Here is a 23,272-nt window from a genome sequence, read left to right as displayed (position 1 = left end):
ACTGTGATTTAATGAGCGATGGGATGTAAGTTTTCCTCCCCGGCATCCTCGTGTAAATCTCCGAGGGACGGGCCGAGAGGTGACCTCTGCATTTCACTGCCGCGCCGCCAACATGCCTCACAGGGAATTCAAGAAGAGCTTTTCTCGCCCATAAATCATTCCCACAACTGTCAGAGGTCACCGCTTGTGTAAATTAAAGCACATGATTAAGCAAGTTTTATCACTTGCTTGATTAGAGTGACATTAATAAATGAAAAGCCGACCGCGCTTATCATTAAATTCATTCTCGGGGGGTCAAGACAGTGCAATCAGAAGTTTAATGTGGAAGCTTTGCCGCTTTTTATGGAGTCTGTGATTAGTTTTGAATAGAGCCCACCCCCTCGTACGGTGCACGTCTTCGTGCACTCTCGTGTGGCGGCGGTGGAACCCCCAGTCAGGACGCTCGGCGCCGGCATTTGCTTTGTCAGTGACGAATCGTGCGTCGGGCGCAAACAGCGGTGTTTAATGAAACGTCAGGGTCCGAGGGAAGGAGCGGCCGCGGTGGTCAATCAATACCTCCGCGTCTGCGTCCGCCGGTCTAATTTACGGCGTGATTTATCGCTGTGAACTTCTCGGGCCGGCAGGAGAGAGAGAGAGAGGGTGGGAGAGACGTCAGCATCTCACAGCAGTCTTATAATATCGGCTTTTCGCTCAGTCAGTCACACTCCTCTCTGCTGGCAGGAAGAAAAAAAAAAAAGGAGTTGGGAACAAGAGAGTGGCGGTGCTGCTTGGCCCCCCACCAGGACAGGATGTGGAGCAGAAGCTGCATCAGATAATGCCTCCTGCTGAGAGAGCAGGCAGCCATTGGTCCATCTGTTCTCCCCTCTGAATCACCGCTCCCCAAATAGAAAGCTGCTGTCTCGCCACTTTGCGTCTCTCCGTTCTCCCTCTCCCTCCCCGTCGGAGGTGTTAAGTTCACTGATGACATTCCCCGCGCGCGAGAGATCGGTTCGTCTCGTGTTCCGGGAGAACCCTAAGTGCCACGCGTCAGCGTGAAATGCGTTTTTCCTCCTCCCCCGTCTTCCAGGGTACCACCACAGCCTGCCGTCGTCGCCGTACGCCACCGGGCCCGAGGGTCAGCGGCTGCCTCCGTCCGGGACGCTGTCGTCGGAGTTCCTCCACCAGGGCGTCCCCGTCAAGATCCTGCTGCTGGTGTGCGACGCCGCGGGAGCGGGCCAGCAGGCCGTCCGGTAATTACACCCATTGACTGTTCGCTGAACCCTGAACTCGCTCGGCGTTTCTGCCACGATCGCTTAGAAATCACCGGTAAGCAGTGCAGATCCGTCAAGCTCCTCACGAATTACCGGCGCCGCCGAGCCGGAAGAGCGACTCCCAGGATGGAAAAGGCTCCGGAGGATGATGTGTGGTTTTATTTTTAGAGGTCTCGTCAACTCCTCCAGAGTTTATGTTTGATACCCCGGATGTTGACAAGTGTTTTCGCCAGAGGAGCAGAAATCACATGAATACAGTACGAATGAGTGATTCCTGAAACAGTGCTGACATTCTGACAGAAAAACAACATTTTTAATTCAAAACTTCTCACTCTGAGTTATTCTTACTGAATTTTTTTAAAACTTGTTCCAACTTATGTGTTAAAAAGTCTTACATTTTTGGGAAACTGATCAATCTAACAGGTTTATTTTGATTGCAGATACTTTGTTACTGTGCTTAGTAGATTATTATATTTGAGTTCACGTTCCCCACATTTGAACCGCTTCAATTCAAAGTGGCTCGTTCCTCATTCTAACCTCTGCGAGGACGATTGAGGTGAAAGTAAAGCAGCTCATTTTCTCACAGGAAAAAACTGCAATAGGTGATGAATCGAAGAATGATCATGTTACGATTATTAAAAATGATTGGATAACAAGAGAAAGAAAACAATCAGCTTCCACCGAATGGTTCAAAACAGTGAGTTTATAAGCCACAAAATAGTTTTTGCTTTTGTGGTTGAGTAATTGTGTTTTATATCCAAAGAGTTGTATAGATTGAGTGAAGCAACTTTCAACAACGACTTCTTTAGGAATTGTATAAATGATCTAATAGAAAGATTTACTTTGAGAATAGAACAGAAATACTTTATTGTTGAAGTACGGCTACAGCCCTCTTCGAATCTAAATTTCACCTCAAATAACCTGCTGTTAAATGAGCGATAATGAGTTTGGAAGAGGAGTAATTTTACTTTATTTGACTGATGAAAATTAGTTTTCAGCTACTTTGACCAAAACTGCGCTCAGGTTGTGTTTTTTCTGTTGTAATCTTTAATTACTACAATCAATACCAGCTGCTTATTTGTTTCATTTGATGTAAAAACCTTTATTTTAGTCTTATTTTCAACATGGCCTCATCGTCATGTCGCTCATCAAGGTCATGTCGACTCAGAGGAAAAGGCTCATCTCAATCCGCGAGTCGTGCTTCAAATCAAACAACTCAGGACTCTGACATCTGGCACGATAAAGAGATCCATCAGACCCCCCCCCCCCCCCCCCCCCCCCCCCCCCCTCCACCCCCCCTCCGCCCCCACCCGACGCCGTCCAGAGAGATCAATATAGGTGAGCTCGCCAGAAAGTCCAGTACGGTCTCAGTTTCTCCTTCAAACGCCTCTCGAGCCGCCCACCTCCCTCGCTCTCTCCGCGGAGGACAGCTGGAGGACCGCGCCGAGCCGTGCCAAGAAAATGACATTGGGCCGACACGCTGGCGTCTCTCTGTGGTTCGATGCCATCGCAGGTACATCGGTGCGAGCGGGCGCGAAAACTCTCAGTTTTCCTGGGTTTGTCTAGAAACTGTGAAACTCCATCCCGTGTTCGGTGGCGGTGTTTTGGTTTTTTTTTCCTGCATCGCTTTTCTTGATTCTGTGACATTCCCCATCTGTCACACCGCCGTGCTGATTCTGGTGTGTGGAAGCAGGTGGGAAATCAATAACAACTAGGAGTGTGTGGTGGAGCTCGCTGCAGGTTCCATGCCGTGGGTTGGAGACCGTTACTGTGCTGAGTTTGCATGTTCTCCCTGCTCGTGATGCAAAGTTGACATAGAAGAGTGATGAATGGATTCAAACATGACGTTTTTGGTTTTTTTCTTCTCAGTATACTTTACATTATAAACTGTTGTGCTTATAACTGTATAACGAACTGTTTTCTTCTTCTTTTCTTTGCTGTAATTTCTCAAATTTCAACAAATGAAATATTAGCTTTACACATACAGCTGGGCTTGTTTTCCATTAGTTATTTTTTGTGTGCATCTCTGGCCAGTTTCGTGTGATTATGCACGCTCACACGGTCTCATACCAATGAATCTCATCCCACAAAGGCGGCTCGCCTTCAATTAGACGTTATTGTAATAAACGTGACACGTGATGCAATATTTCAGAGGGACGTCTCACCGCTCTCGCCTTCCCCTCTGCTCATTATCTCCTTCTGTCCGTCCATAGAAATGCTGTAATGAGGATTCTGCTCGAACTGATGATGCTAATAAATAATCACTGGCCTGACAATAGGATGAGGAGATGAGTCTGAAGCGGTGTGATGTTGCGAGGCTGGAACTTCTCCTCCTTTGACGCCGATCTCCTCTGTTACCGTTGAAGGTTTGGCCCTCCGTTTCTCATGAGGGAGGATCGGTCTATTTCCTGGGACCAGCTGCAGCAGAGCATCCTCAGCAAGCTTTACTACCTGATGATCAACGGCGCTCAGGCACAGGTATCACATGGAACGATGGAGATATGTGTTTTTTCTTCTTCTTCTTCTTTTCTTTAAATGAAGTATCAAAACGCAGAGCTCACTTTGCACTCGGTGCTGACTTCGTAGCTCAGCAGATGCCTGAACCCGTATCCTCTGGATAATCCCAGCCTGCCAGCGAGCCGCGCTCATCCAGTCGAGGGACAGAAATTAATATTAGACGCAGCTCCAAGCATCTGCCGGCTGAAGCGGTGGGATTTCCGCCATAAGGACGGTAGTGGGATCGCTTTCAGTCCGATGTGGGCGTGAAACTGTAAATTCTACAACAATGTGGGTAAAATATCCCATGATTCTTTGTGTTCACTGCGCGATGAATCAAAACAACCGCCGATTGAAATGCAGGCAGAGGAATAAAACACACGGCAATAAAACATCCGCAACATGCATTTAACTGCAGGGCGAGCGTGGGCGGGCGTGGTTTGAGCACCGGCCGGAGACACGGCTCCCTCCTGCTGCTCCGCCTGGCGCACCTGCTCCCGCTCAGGTTTACTGTCTGCAGAGCGCCGCCTGCACAATGACACGGCGTCTCGCAGGAGGGACGAGCTGGAGCCGCAAACTGCAGCCAGGGGAGCCGGTTCAGGCCGACCGCCGCTCGCTCCGAGGACACGACCGCACGCGGACGCCCTCTCCTTCATCCAGGCCGTTAGGTTCCCGTTATTGAATAAATAGGTTGCAGGGAAAACAGCCTGGCGAGTGAAACCTCTCGTGCAGCGAACGTTACTTTTGGCCTTTTCTTCTCCCGGAGGAGTGAAGTGTTCTTGGCCGATCACGATTCCTGTTCCTGAACTCTCTCAGTAACCCTTCGCCGCCTTCACTGTCAGCATTGAGTCACTGTAGACGTTCTCACCACAACAGATAAAAACTTGGTAAAAATGATGACGAAGGTGTGAAGAGAGGTTACCGAACACGGCTTTGAACGCATCCATTTATTAGTCATTTATTTTCTTCATTCAAGCAACACAGTGAGGCTCTCGCTGCAAATATATTATGAATTTAATGTACAAGTTTGGTAAAATAACTGAATGAACTTCAGTGAATCATGTTTCCGTGCACTGTGCGTTCACGCTCTGCATGCCAACGTGTTTCAATATGAAATGTTATTTCAAGATTACGCCTCACCTGGTGGCACCAGACCAGCAGCCAGAAGCTCAAAAATGATGAAAATTTACTTTAATTATAATGGTTAAAACATCTTCTGCTTCTGTGATGCTGCTTGAGAACTGCAGACAAGCAGATGATGGAAATGAAAAGAAAAATGTCTCTTAATCCAGAACTTAACAGCATTTAGAGTTGCAATAACATGTCTTTACAAAGTGTCGTCGGCAGTCAGATTTTGTTTTTTGATGGATGCTCGGATTGAAATCCTGCCAGAGGAAGGATCATCATCATCATCATCGTCATTATCATCACCATCACATCAGCCTGTGGTTTGAGTTTCACACTTGGGAGACGTGTCCCAGCAGGTTGTTGCGGTGTGTTTTCAGTGGTATCCGTCGGCTCACTCCTCTGGAAAGCAAATAAGAAACTACTCACGTCATTATTTTAAACCACATAGAAGAGACCGTCACTCGGGGTCGGATGCCGCTTCGTATGTTAATTAACTCCTCATTTCTGTGGTCAAAACAACTGGAGTTTTACGACTGTAGGTGCGACTGATTTAATGCTGGTATATCTGCATACATGCTGCTGTGACAGGCGCTGGGCCATGCTAATGAGGCTTGATTAGGATGGAGCCGCTCGCTCTCCCCTGCATGGCTGAAATCGGAGCAGGAACTCGGAAACGCCACCCGAATGCCAGCTTATATGGCCCCCCGCTGAGTCCCAGTGGAATCAATGATTTATTTTACTGAAGCCAAATGCTCTCCTTTTCTCGCTTGTTTGCCCGCCGCTGTACATATTCCCCCTGTTTGTGCGTGGTGTTGTGCGCCGCTCTCTGACGTACGGCTCTAAACTGTTGAGTGTCGGCAGGGCGGGAGGAGGAGACGCGTCAGGTGCAACATTTTTCAGCAGCCCCGCTGGAGACCTGCGCTCTCCTTTGCGCCCCCATGCTGTCAGCCGTTTAATTAAAACCAAGCCGGTACAGTATAATCACTTTGCTTCAGCCCGCCTCTGCCAGGCGAGGCGGCGGCGCTCAGAGCAGATGTTTGCTCCGAGTCTTTCATCTCTACAGGATCTCTGTACTTTCCTTGCATCAATGGATGATGCCGCACATGTGGATTTAACAAAAGCGTAGCCTCTCCGCCACTGTCTTCACTTGAAGAGGCGAATGGATGAAGTTGAGCAAACTTTCCAGCGCGCTGATCAACGCCACTTTGATGAATGTTTAATAGTTTTAAAATTGAATTCGGTCTGAGTGATGTGCGGTGACTTCACCCTAAGCGAAGGCTTGTCTGGCTGCAACATGGCAGAACCATCAAGTAACTATCGTGCAGCAGGACCATGATCCTGCCTGACTGCAGCCATGGAATTACTAAGGCAACGTTTTCAGAGGAAAACTGAAAACCTTGGTAGCGTTTTGGGAGTCCGATCACATGACGGTGGCACTGTAGATGAAACAAGAGCCGCCAGGCTCAGTGTTGTTTAGACTGATTGTTGCCAGTAGTGGAGTTCTGGAATTGTTTTTAGAAATTTTAAAGGAACAAGAAAAAACTGGAAGTGACACATGGTTGCTTCCCGAATGAAATGTTACCGACTGAGTCAGTCTTCTGGTAAATGTTGGTCCAGTTGTGTACTGTCACATGATATCCAGCGTGATCGTGATCATGTATTTTTATGGTCACGTTTCATCGTTCTTGTTTCAAACAATGTCCAATTTCTGGTCAAACAGCGGCGTCTGTGGATCGAAGCGATCAGACACTGTTTGCTCAGTGCGCTGATAAGACTCTTTAAAAAAAAAAAGTGTAAAAAGTCTAAGATTGGATTTACATTTTGTCAAAAAGAATTATATTTTACACGCTGCAGACAGGATTTTGCTCAGTATTGGGAAAGTATTATCTTTAATGGACACACACACACACACACACACACACACACACACACACTTTGCTCTTTGCATGGGTAGTAATTGGAGATCTTTTGCTTTGTCAGGCGCAAACATTCCGCTCTTCACACGCCTCTCACTCAACACTAGAAGTCATCAACCGTGTTCTGAAAAAAGCACTGTGCCGCTATTTCTCCACTCCTTCACTCACATTTAAAGTTTTTAACACAGACACCCGTTAGTGTGTGTTTTTGGATTTTACTTCATCTAACATCTCTTGAGAAGGGAAGCAAGTGAAAACAGACGATGCACGTGTGTCATCAGATGCAGATTCATGTATCAGATTGTGAATGAACTTCTCCTTGTGTGGTCTCCACATGTGCAAACACGGCCTTCACTGCAGCCCGTGCAGGTCTGTAACGAAAACAAAACTAATTTGGGGTTTATTCTTGTCGTCCAGCATTCCGCCAGAGTCCTGCAGGGACGATTTCATGCCTCAGAGACACTTCGGCAGCTCCTCTGACCTGCAGCCCCTTCGTACTGCAGAAGCCAGGCACTCATTTGAACGTATTGTTTGCATTTTCGTCATGTTTTCCAGAAATGTGCAGCGTTGCCACTCGTTCGTCACAGAGCTCCTGCTGGCCTGAACTCTCTCTGCAGGAGTCAGTGGGTGTTTGAGCTCAGCCAGCAGCCACAATTCACTACAACAAGAGGAAATCAGTTCCTTTTTTTTCTTTTCGCGAAAGCACCCCTCTGTTCCCAAAGCACCTGCGATCCAAACAGAGCTCATGGTAATAAACATTCTCTTCAGAGCAGGGGAAAAACATCAGTACTTTATTACATCTCTCATTTTTCTTTTCAAACCTGTTTTTTTTTAAAGAATGCGTTCAAGGAGAATTTGAGAGAGAAGTTTGAATTTGTTAGAGGAAGTGAGGTTTAATGTAAAGTTTGTGTGTGTGTGTGTGTGTGTGTGTGTGTGTGTGTGTGTGTGTGTGTGTGTGTGTGTGTGTGTGTGTGTGTGTGTGTTTGCTCTGTCAGAACACCAGAGTGCTGTTTAACATCCGTGTGGTGGGAGGATCTGCGTTCTACAGCTACCTGTCCCCTCAGGACGGACGGCCGCTCTACCACCCTGCTGTCGACAGGTGAGACACACTCCGTCTGGCCGGACGACAGGAGCTCTCAGACACGCTGTCAGACGCCGGCTGTGTTAATTGCTTTTTTTTTTTTTTTTTTTTTCCTCACTGTTGGACACTTTATAATATAAAACTGTCATTTATTTTAAGTTGTGGATGTTGGGCGATTGCTGGGTATTATCATGGAAGTGACCTGCATTGAAAGTTGTTTTCTTCCATCATATTTGACATGCAGTAAGTTTGTTTCTGCAGGTGCAGAAAGCAGGAAATAGTTCTGGTTGTCACCGACTCGCTGTCTGACCCCACATTCCTCTTCTTCTTTTTTCTTTTTTTTTTTTTTTTAGGTCACAGGATTATTAGATTAACCTGAATGCGGTCTCGACTTGTTAAATCACTAGTGCAATGTTTGTAATTCCCAACACTGCATGTTCCCTCAATTTGGCTAATTTAATCAGTATTGTAATTTAAATTCAATTGTTTCTGATCTAATCTAAGAAACGGTTCCTCGAGAAGAACCTGGCGACTTTAAACCGACATACGCGCGGCTGTAAAAGACATTTTTTTCGATCTGTCTGCAGACGTTCAGAAATCTAATTGCTTTTTAAGCACCGCCTTGTAACCGCGGGGATTAGAAGTGATTTTACAGCAGAAGTTAAAATGCCGTTTTCTCCATTTTCACGAATCCGTGTCTGCTGTCTCTGCGTTGCGGGGGTGAATTGCTGATTCAAGCGGGCATTTCGGCGAGCTCTTGAAGAGACTTCCATTTGTGTAGCCGCTGAGAACGGTTCATTCATTGGCTGAATGCGGCTGATGGGGGCAAATGCTTTTTCAAATCTTTTGAAATGCAAATCGTGCGGCGCGCTGTATCCTAGAAACTCCTGTAATGATAGTGTTTGAACTCTAATGATTCAGAAATATGCTCTGTCCCCGACTCAACCCACAAGAATGTACTGCAGCAAAAATTAGCCTCGATTACAGTCTGTCCACTTGTAATAGCGTTTCAGTCACTTGATCAGTGGTAGTAGGTTAAGTTATGCTGTTGATAAATGCTTTCAGTTGAGGTGAAAAGACAGACACTGAGCATTGAAATTGACTCTAGTTTGGGTTTGCTTTACACAGCCAGTTTTAATTTTTTAGGGTCGTAAAGCGAATAACTGGCACACCTCCTGCCAATGAAGCAATTTTAGAGTGATAAATATTAAACATTATTTAATGGAAAATTATTATGACCTGAAATAGTGTTCTGCTGAAAAGTCCTAGTATATCTACCAAAATAAACTTTCCTCAGCCTGTTTTAGTCATGCAGTACAGGTTTACACCACTAGGTGGTGTATTGAGTCCTGCAAAGAAGCGGCAGCAGGAAATAGTTCAACCAACGATGACTGAAGCTCCTGACATTGCACAGTGCAGTCGTCCATGTAATATAAAAGTATGCACTGTTTGTCTGCAGGACAAAACTCTGAAATCCAGGTTAAATGCAGATTTGTCCTTTAGAAGATTGTAATTTTTTGTCTTTCACTCAGTAAAAAGCAGTAGATGCACTGAATACTTCTTATTAAATATGTAAACGTATCTTACTCTTTTTCTGCACTGAAAGCACAGAATTAAATAAATTTGACTCTGACTGCAAAAAAACTTGAAACATGGAATTCGAATATTGGCTCATTGTAATCGTCTGATTTTTTTAAAAAAACTTTTTTTTTTTTCACTCTGTTTTGTTCCGAGTTTTCAACTGAATCCTAAAAACTCTGTTGAAACAGGTATTGACCCAATATATGGGTCAGTATTATTGACTAAATATTACCTGTGAATATTCAAGGTAAATAATCTGAGGTTTTGGTGTCACAGCATGCTTTACAATTGAAAACAAGCAAATATGAGGAATTTTGCCCATAAAGGGTTTTCAGCACTGCAGTAATGCTGTCATCTAGTGGTGAAAAAGCTTTAATACACGTTTGGAGCGTATTCACCCATTCATCTTCCAGTCTCTGAGGCTTTATCTAACTTGGAAACTTGATTGTACTTGCAAAACAAGAATCAAATCGACTGTGTTACCTGTGAATGTAACTGACAGCGTTCATGTGGCGTTTCCCAGAGCTCTGAAGCTTTGCGGCTCCGGAGGTCCTCCTCACGTCAAGCTCATCATCGAGTGGGAGCACCGAGTCAAAGACTGGTCGGTACAGTGTCACGCCTCAAGTCTCTTTTTTATTAGTCACTTTGTGGTTTTTTTGAGACGACCCCGCTGTCTGTCTGCCTGCAGCCTCTTCGGGAACATCCAGGAGGAGGTGGTGAAGGACGCGGACAGCGTGAGGAGTCAGCAGCAGCAGCACGTCCAGCAGTACAGCTGCACCCTGGACGAATGCTTCCAGCTCTACACCAAAGAGGAGCAGGTAGGCGCTCGGTCCTCAACCTACTCTACACTGCGTGGATCACAGTGTGTTTTTTAAGTGGGAAAAAGAGATGATCATAATAAGCCGTGACACTGTCTCTGTTAAATATGAGTGTCATTATACTTTAGGTTCATTAAGAAACCTTATTTGGACCAATTAGTTTATAGTGGTTTGTTCTATTGACTGGACAGAATGTCAAGAGAAGTTGTCTTGATAAAATGTGTCATTATTACGTATAATGCAGTTGTTTGTTCAGGTTAAGCCATCAAACATTATTAGGTTTCTAATAAAAAGCATCATATCTTTGGCTGTGATAACTGATTATGAAATATATTGTTTAAAGACATTTGTTCTCACAAATCCCCCGTTAAAAAGTCCTGCTGAATGGTGAATGGAGTCATACGTATAACATTCTTCAACAGTTGGCAATCAAATCTAATGACAATTTATTGCTCTAAGTTTATTTTTTTAATTTTTTTTCTTCTTGCATATGCTACACATATGTAGAAAAAATAGTGTGCAGAATGTTCATTCTTTTTAAATGTTAATACTGCCGATATACAGTTGCTGCTGACTGCAGCAGCAGGCTCAAACACCTGGGTAACAATGGCTTTTCAATAAAGTTATTATGGGTTATTAACATGTTGGTTCAGTTAAAGTGTGCTTGTGTTATTTCTGGTTAAAAATACTGAAAGTGGAAGGAAAACGTGTTTGTTTTTCATTTCAAAAAAAGGTGTTTTGCTCTGAACATGTGGGTGGTGAAAAGGAAACGGGAACAACTGTGAAAATGAACCTGGTAAACCTGGTTGTGTGTGTGTGTGTGTGTGTGTGTGTGTGTGTGTGTGTGTGTGTGTGTGTGTGTGTGTGTGTGTGTGTGTGTGTGTGTTTGGTGGGGGGGCATGTGAGACATGTGAGTAGGCTTCTGCCATCATGTGAGTGTTACTGATTCGTCATGTAGAAACTGTCCATTTGTCTCATCAACAGTCACTGTGGCGCTAAAATGAAGCTATTTTAATGCTTTCTGGTTGCTGCTCTGGTTCTGCTTTGCAGACTTTTTGTAACTGTATCAGTAGCTTTAACCGTGTCAAACACGTATTCAGAATGTGCTGCATTTTTTTTCCCCGTCATTGTCACTCAAGCTACCATTCATCACTCCAGCAGGGTTTTTAATAGGTTTTCTCAGTGTTTTCTCCATGTTTAGCCCACATTCCCACATCGTGTCACACTGCGCTTTAAGCCAAAACACTTAAGATGCACTGAAATCTCACAAACAGCGAAACTGGCAGGGTGGAGTGTGATTGTCAGGAGGATGAGGAGAAGAGTGATGTGACTGCAACGACTCATCCACTCACCATCAGTGGATTAAACACACTTTAAACACAGCTCACATTCTGTATTAGTCTGCAGACAGTTTATTATTATTATTATTATTATTATTATTATTATTATTATTATTATTATTATTTACTGGTGTTGCTTTGAAGGAAAAAATAACATCAGGAAGTGACGCATTCGAGCAAAGTTTACCACTTGGCACAAGAAAAAGTGTGTGTGGTGCGTGTGTGTGAGTTGGCTGTTTGGAAATCCCTCCTCCAGACACTTCTCACATTCAGACTGTAACAGGATGACCTGAAGAAACACACGTATTGGCCTCTCTATCCAAATATCTAACATTTAAAATGCGTGGGAGAGTTTAAGAAGTCCGCTGTTCATTACTTTTTACTGCAGTTCTCCTGTTTGGCCAGCAGGTGGCAGTGCTGCCATGAGGGAAGAGCTGTGAGCTCCGTCCAGGCAACAAATGATAGTGATTCAGTATGCATGTATATGATAATATTAATTCTAACTAAACAGTTTTTGAGCATTTTTTTATAGTTATACCCTCAGCTTAAGAAATAAGGGAAAGCGTGGTCTTATAAAATGTTTTAATATTTTAAGATTTTGCATTTCTTTGAGCGAAGTTAGAAGAGACATGTTGAATATCCATGTAATAAATGAAGCATTGTTTTTTAAAGAAAATTGATTTGCATAATGATAAATTAAATGATGCATCTGTTTAGAGAGATTGTGAATCAATTTTATCTCAGATCTGCCTGAATATTCTAAAAAAAAAGCACATAACAAAGACTTTATATCCTAAAGCTCTAAAGCCAACACAAGCATAGCTGTATGAAAGATTCACTACTGATGATCGTAAATGTCCACGTCATTAGGATCATACAGGTTTTCAGTGAGTATAACATACATTTCTTGCTTTGTTGACAGATACTCAGGTGTAATTTTGGGCTCATGCAGGCCTCAAATCTTGTTATTACTCATCATCTACAGGGAGGAAAAACTGCAATGAAAGCACAAAAGGCAGTGAAAAAGCTCTGTGCTGATAATGAGCTCAAAGGTCATGGTGTTCGGTAACAGAATGGATGTAGCTGCAAAACTAGAGCATCATTTCCAAAAAGAACATGTCATTTTAATCATCAGCGTCTCTGCACCATATTACATCCTTAATATACGTATGATGTCAGATTATATGAGCTGAATATGTAGAATTATCTGCAACAATTTAAAAATACTTCATACTCTATGAGCAACACTGAACCATAGAATTATGTAATAAATACATAATAAGAAAGTATGGGTACAAAATGCAAGTGTATACTTCACTATGCAAAAAACTAAGCATTGATAAATAATGTGTAGATGTGAAGTTGAGAAGAATCCTGTTGGTAAAAAAGTGTATGTATATATATTTTTTTTGTCAGTGCACAGTTCAAAAACCCAGCATCTGTTCTGAAGGTGTGAGGGTGCATTAGTGCACATCTGTTTCAGCTTCTTCAGAATCAGAAACAGGTTTATTGCCAAGTACAGCAGCCTAAAGGAGGAATTTGTTTTGGTGGAGGTGCAGCCATAGACAAAAGAAGAAACAGTATAGGCACAAGAATAAAATATAAATAGAAGGAATTAAGAGACAATCTAACACAATAACAATAATAGTTTGATGCAGAACAAGGTTTGAACACCTTCCACCGACCAGATGAGGCCCTTTTATTTCATATTTCAACCAATATGAGGCTGTTCCTTCACTTTTTTTGTTTCCTCACTCTACCTGCATGTTCGAGGTTATTCTGCAGAGCAGGAACTCTCCGCTGTGCTTACTGATGCGTTACGGTTGTAAAAGCGCTCCGGTGACCTGGACGCCACTCTGCTCCTCACCTGTGATGTGGCCTTCCAGTTTCTGACGTTTCAATCAGCGTCTGATGGAGAAAAACGGAAGAAGCGCCGCGCAGTGAAAGGCAGCACATTACTTCCTTATTTTAAAGATGGTAATCGCAGCCAAAACCCGTAACCATGGCAACAGCAGTATTCTCAGAGATGATGGAGAGCGTGTGATTTTCGGGCTTTGTTGGAGAAGAAGTTTGAAGCATTGAAAAACGTTCTGCTGTCAGCAGTGTTTGTTTTGTTTCTCCACCGCCAGCTGGCCCCGGACGACGCCTGGAAGTGCCCCCACTGCAAGCAGCTGCAGCAGGGCATGGTGAAGATGAGCCTGTGGACGCTGCCGGACATCCTCATCCTGCACCTGAAGCGCTTCAGGCAGGTGGGCGAGCGCAGGAACAAGCTGACCACGTTCGTGCACTTCCCCCTGGCGGGCCTGGACATGACGCCACACATGGTGAACCGAAACCAGGCGCCGCCCCAGGCGGGGTGGAAGCACCCCAGGCGACCCGACGCGGCTCCCCCCGACTTCCTGTACGACCTGTACGCCGTGTGCAACCACCACGGAGGAATGCACGGCGGACACTACACAGGTCTGACCCGCTCCGGGGAAATCGCCTGCGTCTTCAGTTCATGGGAATGACGAACATGCACGAGCAGCCGAAAGAGTTTCCATTGCTCCGTCCTCTGTCCCTCTTGCAGCCTTCTGCAGGAACTCCGTGGACGGTCAGTGGTACAGTTACGACGACAGCAGCACCGAGCCGGTCCCGGACGCCGAGGTGTGCACGCGCGGCGCCTACATCCTCTTCTACCAGAGGAGGAACACCATCCCCCTCTGGTCGGCCAGCTCCTCGCTCACAGGTCAGACCCGTCGATTCTCTGCACCGCGGCTCTTTTCTCTGCCGGAAATCTGCATCGGATATAGAAACGATCTCACCGTTCTCCACAGCTCGGTCAGTAGAGTCAGTGTGCCTCTTCTCATTAACAATGACTGCGGATTGAGGGCAGCAGAATGGAAGCTCTCCATTAGCTGCAGTCACAAAAAGGGATCTTCACCATGCTTTTCCCCAAATTACAGCATTTACTGATGAATGGAAGTGATGAGGACGCCCTGTAAATCACACTTCTCATTCCACAGATTGATTGCAGATTGTTCCTTTGCTCTCGCTGACTGAAGTCATCTGTGACTCAATACGGGGTATTTCATTGATACGCAACGCGGTGGAAAAAACTCTTCCCAGGTTCAACCAGTTCGTCCACGTCGGACCACTGGCTGGTCCGGCTGACGGGGGGCAGCGAGAGGGGCAGCGTGGTGTCGGCTGGAGCCATACCTGGACATCTGGAGTCGTCGCAGCCTCCAGAGTCTCCTGAGCTGCCAGTGTTCAGAGAGGAGCTATCCAAAACGGTGGAAGCAAGTAGGTATTGACAGCAGCATGATTTGATTTGTCGGTTGGTTGGTATTCATTTATAGAAGCAAGCAAGTGAAAATACAGAAAATATGACTTACCTGTTGCATATAAATAAGTCAGTATAGAGCAGTTTCTATAATAAATGTAGTTTCCTGTCAAACATTTCTTATGTTGACTCACAAATACATCAGTTCACTTGATTTCCTTTAACTATATCCCTGTGTTGCTCTACCATGCATGTTCGTTATATTAAATGTACACAATCTTAATATTTTATTTGTAAATGATACTTTATATTTTGTACGTTGTGCTTCTTTAAAAAAAATGTTTTTCTTGCTGGACATTAACCTGAATATATTAAAACAATGTGATGTAAATACATAATACCAAGTTTGGAAAGTAGCGCATATGGCAGCATTTGAATAATCAAAAGCCCTTTTAGATAAACACGTAAATGAATAAATAGACTGAAAATGTTGAGCAATGCTGAGGAAGTAATTTTTGTAACCAACAATTTCTGAAAAGTCAATAAAATAGTATTGCTAAAAAAAGGAGAATAACACAGAGATGGAGTTTTTCTAAATGGAGTTTCCTCTACTGAAACTAGCACTCAGGAGTAACATTTCTTGGCAAAAACTGGTAGAAACTTGAGGATTACATAATCCACAGCGCTAATCTCTGCTTGTGCTTCATAAATAAACCAGCAGACCTGACTCCCGTCCAAAGCTTCTGCCCTCAGAAAACATTTGACACGGCAAAGAGGAAACCCTGAACATTTAGGAAGTCTTACATCAAACCAAAACGGGAACAGTTTTTCATTTTAAACTAAATCCTAATGGTCTTAAAAGTAAAGTTGACAAAGCCCAGAGGACTCGTCCCGGTTACAGATATTTGTTTGAAGTTGTCAGAATCAGGATGCGTCGATCCATTTATCTGTAGACTCTTTTTATCCGAGCTGTTCTGAGCTTCGTTAGACAAAAAGCAGGGTACTGTCAGAAAACCCCACACACTCATGTAAAACATGCAAACTCCACACATGGTTTTAAAATGCAGCTGAACCTTCTTTTCCTCCACAGATGGCTCTGAAACCAGTCAGTTTTTCCGAGGGAGCCAAGGCCGGAGTGTGAGCATGAGGTCGCCGACCAAGTCCAAGGACAGCCTGAACAAAGTCCTCCCTCTGCGGTGGTCCTTCGGGTCCAGAGACCGCATCAAGCACTCGGTCCAGGCCCAGTCTGGGGAGCTGGTGGAGTACCTGGAGTCTGGGCGCCGGCCGCGATGTACCAAAGATCCCATCATCACTCTGGTGGCCACGCCGCCGCAGAGGAGCGCCCACGGACGGGCGCTGGACGCCGGACAGGACTGCAGCTCACCGAGCGGCAGCAGCCTCAGCTGCACCGACCGGCTCAGCAACGACGTGAGTTACTCCCCCAAAATACCCGAGGGGCAGAGCAGAGCGTGCGCCGAGGGCGGCGGCGCCAAGGCCAGAGACGACGAGTGCCTCAGGCACCGGTCGTCCAAGAGGGCGAGGCCAGACCTGTGCCGGACCCTGGACCTCCAGAGGGGGGGCATCCTGGGGGGACACATCAGCCACAGCGCGCCTCCGAGCAGAGACTCCACTCTGAGGAGAACCAAGGCGGCGGCGGCAGCGGTTCCCTCCAGGGCTCAGAGAGACGCGCTGCAGCCGGACGACCGCAGAGGTCAGAGCGGACACGAAGGCCGCAGCCAGGACAGCCTCCTGTCGTTTTTCAGGCCCGGTTTCCTGAAGAAAGACTCCCCCCGCTCGCCCAGCAGGGGGCAGGACAGACGGATGAACGGCTACGGACACCTGGGAAAGCTGGCCAGCGGTGATTTGGCCAAGCTGTCCCTGTCCAACGGGACGCTGACGGCGGTGGCGCTGGAGGCGCGGCGGGCCGACGTCGTCCCCGGCTGCAACAGCCACGGCTGCAAGGCGCAGCTGCTGAACGGGAAGGCCGGCCATCACGAGCCCGTCGACATCAAGCGCGCTCACAGCTCCAGCAACATCCAGACCAAGCTGGACCTGACGTTCCGCAGGTGCGCCTCGCTGCAGAGGAACGGAGAGGTGGCCGCGCCCCCGGCCCACCGCGTCCTGGCGTCGGACAGACCCGGCTACTCCACTCTGCAGCGGACGAGATACAGCACCACCTCCCTGGGTAGGTAGAGGGCTGACCGGGGCGTCCCATCAGAAGAGAGACCAGAGTAAATCAGATCGAGGCAAACAATCAAACATGGACATCAGTTCGGTTTTATTACGATAAGAAACAACGCATTTGTCTACTTTCGCAGAGAAAAACAAAAATCCCAGCAAGCACTGGTGATCCTTAAGACATGATGGAGCCAGTATTTAAACTCTATTGTAGATTCAATGGGAAGCCACTGAAGAGAGGCTGATTTTGGAGTGGTGTGATCTCCTGTCCGAACTCTCGCTGCAGCATTTTCAGTCAATTGAAAAAACTTCTTGAGCAGTTATTCAGTAACAAATGCGTTGATTGTGTTGTCAAAGTCATGTTCCTGAATTTAAAGACATAGAGAGAGCAGATTTGCTCAGTATGGGAGCAAATTCTCATGAAATAACTCCATTTTTAAATTACTTTTCTGGTAAACTTCTGTCACTGCTGCAGAGCTCATCTATCATGACTGCTTAATCACTGCGATGCATGTCAATCGTCAGCTTCACTAATGTCTTTTTTTTGTTTTTTTTTGTCACAAGTGCCTCTGTGACCGCTCTGACACCAGGACGTCTGCTCGCAGCCGGCCCACCCGCAGGAGGCGTCGCTTCAAATGACATCCCCCTTCTCTCGTCATACTACTGCTATAAGTTCCTACCTGTGTGTGTCTTAAACTAAAATCTATGCAGAGTTGAATTACCGAGGGGAAAATACTGCTGTACGATGTTTTACTGTCACCCATGTTTTGTTTTCACACTGTCGGCTGTGCTTTTTATCTTTAGGCTTGACACTGATGAAGTGCGGAGTGCTGGATGGATTTGCATCACGTTAGTTCGCGACACATAGATTTTTATGAAGCCAATATTCGTTTAAAGAGTTATATAATGAGAGAGCGTGGGCGGTTTACATATATCGGGCTAAGACATGTAAGATTGTTCTGAAATGCTGCAAAAAGTACTAACTACACTGTAAACAGGCTGCCGCAGACCTTGAAGCTTTCTTTTAATGTCTCATACAAGAAGTGATTCTACAGAAACGTCCCCCGGTGGAGACGTTAAATAACAGGTTCTGATTCGGAAACGATGCTTCCTGTCATTGATTCTGCAATAATGTATCGATGATATCTAATACAGGATGTGAAAGGTCTAACTCCCTTCATTTCAAACAAAAATGTGACTGATGGCTTCCGTTGACTCTTTTTGTTGCATTTCCAAATAGTTTCACTTCACATCAGAGGACGTTTCTGTAGAATGACCTTCATACATGCTGATATTTATGGTGGGTTTTTTTTTTTGCTTTTCTGTCAGGTTTGAGCAGTCAGCTGTGAGGAATGCAACTGTGGAATCAACAAATTGTAACCAGCCGAGCGGCTGGATGTGTTTATAGATGTATAATGTTTAAAAAATGTTGAGATGTTCGGTAAGAGTGAGAATGGCATGGTAAGATTTGTTGACGTGTCGACCATCTTTTAATGAGCCTTTTGATCAAGTTCTGAAATGTTTTGGCTTCATATGAAAAAGACAAACACTTAAAAATGTCTCAAGCATCCTGTCAGGCCACACAGCAGTGTAGGCGACGTTCAGTATTCCCATCTCTGCTGGTCTCTGATTACGTGACAAATTGTAATTCTCTGAGTGTCTATTTCTCTGACTTTCAGTTTTTACTCATGAATGAGTATCGGAGACAGAAACCAAGATCTTTTTCACATTTCTCCCCTTTCAGATAGACACGGTACATAAAAAGTAACCTGAAATAAGATCTCAAATTAAAGTCACAAGAAAAGACAATTTTAGAATTTAAATTAAAAACACATTTGACAATAGGAAAGGGGGAAAAAAATCACATCCTGTACTGCAGGGGTGTCAAACACATTTTAGTTCAGGAGCTTCATGCAGCCCAGTTTGGGCCGAGTTGGTAAAATAGAACCAAAATAGCCCTTAAATGTAAACTTTCTTTGTTGCAGCACAGAGTAAACCTGATGAAAAACTCAACATTTTCACAAAACCAAACAAATAAAAATCAGATATTGTAATAAAACCTTCTGGTGCAAAATACATGCCAAATGTTTTTAAACCTCTGTTCTAAAAGTAAGTTAAGTAAGTTAACATATTAAAATGCAACTATGACCAAAAAACAAAAAAAAAACTTTTTTTTTTTTTTAAATCATGACAAAAATGTGCAAATATTCTCATGGATTCAAAAAAATGAGGAACTCAAAGATTTAAAAGAACTGAAATGGTGAAATAAAACAACTGAAATAAATACTCTGGATAAAAATAGTTTAAAAAGGATATGAAGATAAGGAACTTAAACCATTTCATTAATGTTTTATAACAAGAAAAATTGCAAATTGACATCCCCAAAATATTTAATGGGATTAACATCAAAAGTATCCAACTGCATTGGATAACACTGAGGACTAAAGAATCCAGGCTTTGTCTTGTAAACGTCACTGGAAGTTAATGGAGATTTTTTTTTTCTTTTTCTTTTTTTGAGCACATACTCCTTGAAACGGGCCCTTCAGTCTTTCTCTGCAGCCGTGGGGACACAGTTCTTAATAAGCGTGCTTCACGTTCACTGAAACTACAGCAACGAGCCGCAGACTCAGCAGCTGACGCTCCGTCTGCACAACGTCTATTTAATTCACAGTCGTCCGTCAGAATCACACTCCGTTTTCCTTCTGGATGAGGAGGAGTAGTTGAACTCAAAGAGAGCATGAACATAGATTCTTGAGTTCAGTTGTGGTATTTCAGAGGCTCTTTCGTTCATTTTTGTATCATGAATTTGTCTGATCGTCGTTACTGAGCTTGGTTTTCTACACTCTGTCCTCACATTTTCATGTTGTGCCATTTATAACGTCACTGTTTAACAACACTCTGTACCAAAATGAAGCGAGAAGAAAAGAAGGAAGTGTCTGAGACATTACTGGGGGGAATAAAGGCTAGATTATATTTTATTAACTTTTTTAAAAGTCTACATTTTGTACCTGTAATTATGTAATTTAAGTACCAGATTAAAAGTGTGTGTTAGAGGTTACGGCATCGGGTCGGAGTAGGTTTGAATTAAAGCACGATACACAAGAGTTCTTACATCAGACTGTCTATAATGTCTGCTTAATGTACTGCAAGGTTTATGGATTGCAAATTAAACACAGCTTTTCTCACAAACGACCTGAGTGCAGTTGGATGATTTCCAAAAGCCTGAGGCATCTCACCTTTTCTTTGCGATTCAACACAGGTGTGATTTGTTTTTGTTTTTTTGGGTTTTTTTTTACCTGAGTGTGTCTGATACTCTGCAGAAGTCAAACGATACCAGTGGCTTGTTGTTTTTCTGAGAAGAAGTGGAAGTCGAGTGCTGACACACACACACACACACACACACACACACACACACACACACACCTGCTAATTTGCGAGTCCGACCCTTTTGGTTAATAGCGTGCTGAGGATGCTTGCACGTCAATATGAACCAAGATCTGCTTCATGAAAACATGAAGGCATTGAGCAATTGCTGCAAATTTGTCAGCTGAACATCCAGGATGTGAAATTCTTCTTCCACTGCATCCCGACGCTGAAATCTGGAGAAACTGAGGCCTTTTCAGTTAAGTGAACTCATCATCCTGTTCATAAAAACATGGTTGGAGCTTTCATCTTCTGATGGATGACGGTTCGCTGTGTTCATGAAAGGACGGACGCGGTCAAATTGCGTCGAATCGGTTGTGGCTTTGAGGCCTTGTTTACACAAGTTTTTCGAATGAGAATGCAAAACGTTAGTTGTGTTTTTGTTGTCTCTTTACATGACATCGGTGCTCGAAGCCACTGAAAATGCACAAAACCTTCAATAACCATAGAGAGAGTGAACAGTAGTCTGGAACAAAGCAGACCAAAAGGCGAAAAAACAGTCAATAAAAACCAATCTTCGCACTCTCACCGCTCGGGGTGTTGAGGTTCTTCTTGAAGGTGCCTCCACCCACATAAATCTGAGTTTGCTTCTGGAAATGGATCAATGGAGTTCAGAGAGAGTTATCTCAGCTGGACCGCCTTCTGTAAAACAAACCAGCAGAGAGGCGTCATTAGCAGGCTGGAATGCAGCTCCATGCTCGTTCAGGCGCCGAGTCAATGTTTGTTGTGAAAGTTTGCCGAGTTCACAAAGTTGGTTTTATCAGCATGGGGCGTAATTGAATTAAAACACGTCTGAAATTTAAATGATGCTGCTTCCAGTATGAAGTCCTCTACAAACACTTGGATTGAAGTAGTTTTTCACTTTTATTTATTATGTCAAAATAAACTGCATTAACCAAAATAAAATAAAGGCAGAGGGACATTGGAAATTAAGTGAAATGGGCAGTGAGCCAAAGTCTATAAACCAAGAGTAACACTAGCTTTACACTTACAATGACTTAACTCATAATGACACCATTGATTTGTTCTTGATTAAAAACTTTGAACATGAACAAATGAAGCCACATCCAAAGAGTGGCCATCCAGCTACCACCTCCACCTGCAGAAGGGTTAATAAAAACAATTCATTCATTTCTGACCGTTATTTAATTATGTTTTATACGTATTTTGCATTTTATTTTGAAAAACCGGAAAATTATTTTGTGAGACCGGAAGTAGTACGCTTCCCTAGAGAAGCAACCGCAACCCTCGAAGCAACTTGACCTCGCATGGATGGAGCTCGTTTCCTCATGAGGGTAAAAGACGGAAAAAAAGGTATGAAAACGGAATATTTTACTGTCAAACTGAGGAATGAAGTAGTTCATGATACCATGCTTTAAAAATCCCGTTTTAGAGGGAGGAGAACCGTCAGTGAAGCACTTTTCGGCCGCGTTTCAACCTGTGAAAACCGCTCGGTAAGCTAGTCTCCACGTGTTGCAATGAGAGTGTATGGAAATATCATGCTATGTGGAAGCATCTGGAGGTGACCGTGTTTGCTACAGTTAAGGGTGTGTTGTGCATTTTAAGTTGTTTCTGAATTATGTTTTGCAGTTGGAAGCATTTATGGATTGATTGAAAAAAATCATGTTTATTTGCTTAGTTTAACTGAAATGAGCACCTAATGATAATTTTGCTCTGTGAAAATGCTTCATCATTTAATCAAAAGGGAACCACAACAAACCACAACAGCATTAACACGAGCAACAAAAAGAAAAGCTGAACAGGAACAACTCAAGTCGGCCATTTCGGATCATTGCAAAAGAGAAAATCACATTATGGATTGGGATGGAGTGAGAGTCATCGGGACAGAAGAGAATAAACACCGACGCTGGATAAAAGAGGCTATTGAAATTCGGAAACGTGCCTCCGGGACAGTTAACCGGGATGAGGGGGCCTTTTTGCTTTCATACACCTGGGATGCTGTACTCAAGAAGTCAGACTGCAGATGGTGCTGTTCTCCCGCTTCCACTAGTGGGAGAATAGCGCCAAAACCTGTTTAAATCAGCTGACAAGATACGTCACAACATCAGTGACAACACTCTGAGGAAGATGGCTGACAGCTGTCGAAACCGTCAGTAAAGGTAAACAAACAAACACACCAGTCTGTGAAAAAGAACCTTCGATTTGGATTACACTTGGAAGACCATATGAACCTTTTTGGTTAAATTAGCCTTGTTATTGCATTGTTCTATTTGTGAATGGGTTGTTCCCTGCTGTTAAGAATAAATCTTTTGTTAAGGAATATGATTTGAATTTTATCTTTCATAAGAAAGACAGCATTTTTGTAGAAATTAACCTATTGATTCAGAGGGAAATTTAGCTTTGCAGAAAAATTGCCGCTTATCAATTAATCGATAATCGATCATAAGATGAAACAACTATTGATAAATGAATTACTCGATAATTTGCATCCCTAATTTGAAGAAGTTCTATGCATTTGGAATGGGACTGTGAACCTGTTGTCTGAATACAGGTCAGGTTTTTTGTGATGCTTGGAAAAAATTTCTGTTCTCGTGTCCAATGAAGCTGATGAGTGATCCAATTGATGGCGAGCCTCCCAGTCGACCTTCGATGCTTCCATCAGAAGTTTGAGTTCCACCACACCACTCACCGGATTCTGTGTTAGGATTGTGTCAGTCTCATTGACCGATACCGAGAGTCTACATTGGAAATCTCTGACTATTGAGAAACCCAACTTTTTAACTTTGACTGACTGGATCCAAAACTCCAATCTGCAGCTAGAAGAAGATCCTGCTCTTC

At 44.1% G+C, this 23,272-nt stretch overlaps 1 protein-coding gene across 3 annotated transcripts in view; it reads left to right on the top strand.

Moving 5' to 3' along the window:
* Nucleotides 1–18,903, top strand: part of usp43b (ubiquitin specific peptidase 43b) — a 66,240-nt gene extending 47,337 nt beyond the window's left edge. For all 3 annotated transcript variants that reach the window (XM_030089734.1, XM_030089736.1, XM_030089735.1), the window contains 10 exons: nucleotides 1,067–1,229; nucleotides 3,617–3,728; nucleotides 7,786–7,889; nucleotides 9,976–10,053; nucleotides 10,141–10,270; nucleotides 13,740–14,070; nucleotides 14,180–14,338; nucleotides 14,719–14,892; nucleotides 15,963–17,057; nucleotides 17,615–18,903. In XM_030089734.1, the coding sequence (XP_029945594.1) occupies nucleotides 1,067–1,229; nucleotides 3,617–3,728; nucleotides 7,786–7,889; nucleotides 9,976–10,053; nucleotides 10,141–10,270; nucleotides 13,740–14,070; nucleotides 14,180–14,338; nucleotides 14,719–14,892; nucleotides 15,963–17,057; nucleotides 17,615–17,625 (2,357 nt within the window). In that variant the 3' untranslated portion in view covers nucleotides 17,626–18,903. The remainder of the gene's footprint in view (nucleotides 1–1,066; nucleotides 1,230–3,616; nucleotides 3,729–7,785; nucleotides 7,890–9,975; nucleotides 10,054–10,140; nucleotides 10,271–13,739; nucleotides 14,071–14,179; nucleotides 14,339–14,718; nucleotides 14,893–15,962; nucleotides 17,058–17,614) is intronic.
* Nucleotides 18,904–23,272: the final 4,369 nt, after the last annotated feature.

The sequence above is a fragment of the Salarias fasciatus genome, chromosome 4 (assembly GCF_902148845.1).
Source record: "Salarias fasciatus chromosome 4, fSalaFa1.1, whole genome shotgun sequence".
Lineage (NCBI taxonomy): Eukaryota > Metazoa > Chordata > Actinopteri > Blenniiformes > Blenniidae > Salarias > Salarias fasciatus.
This window is presented reverse-complemented; position numbering and strand designations above follow the sequence as displayed.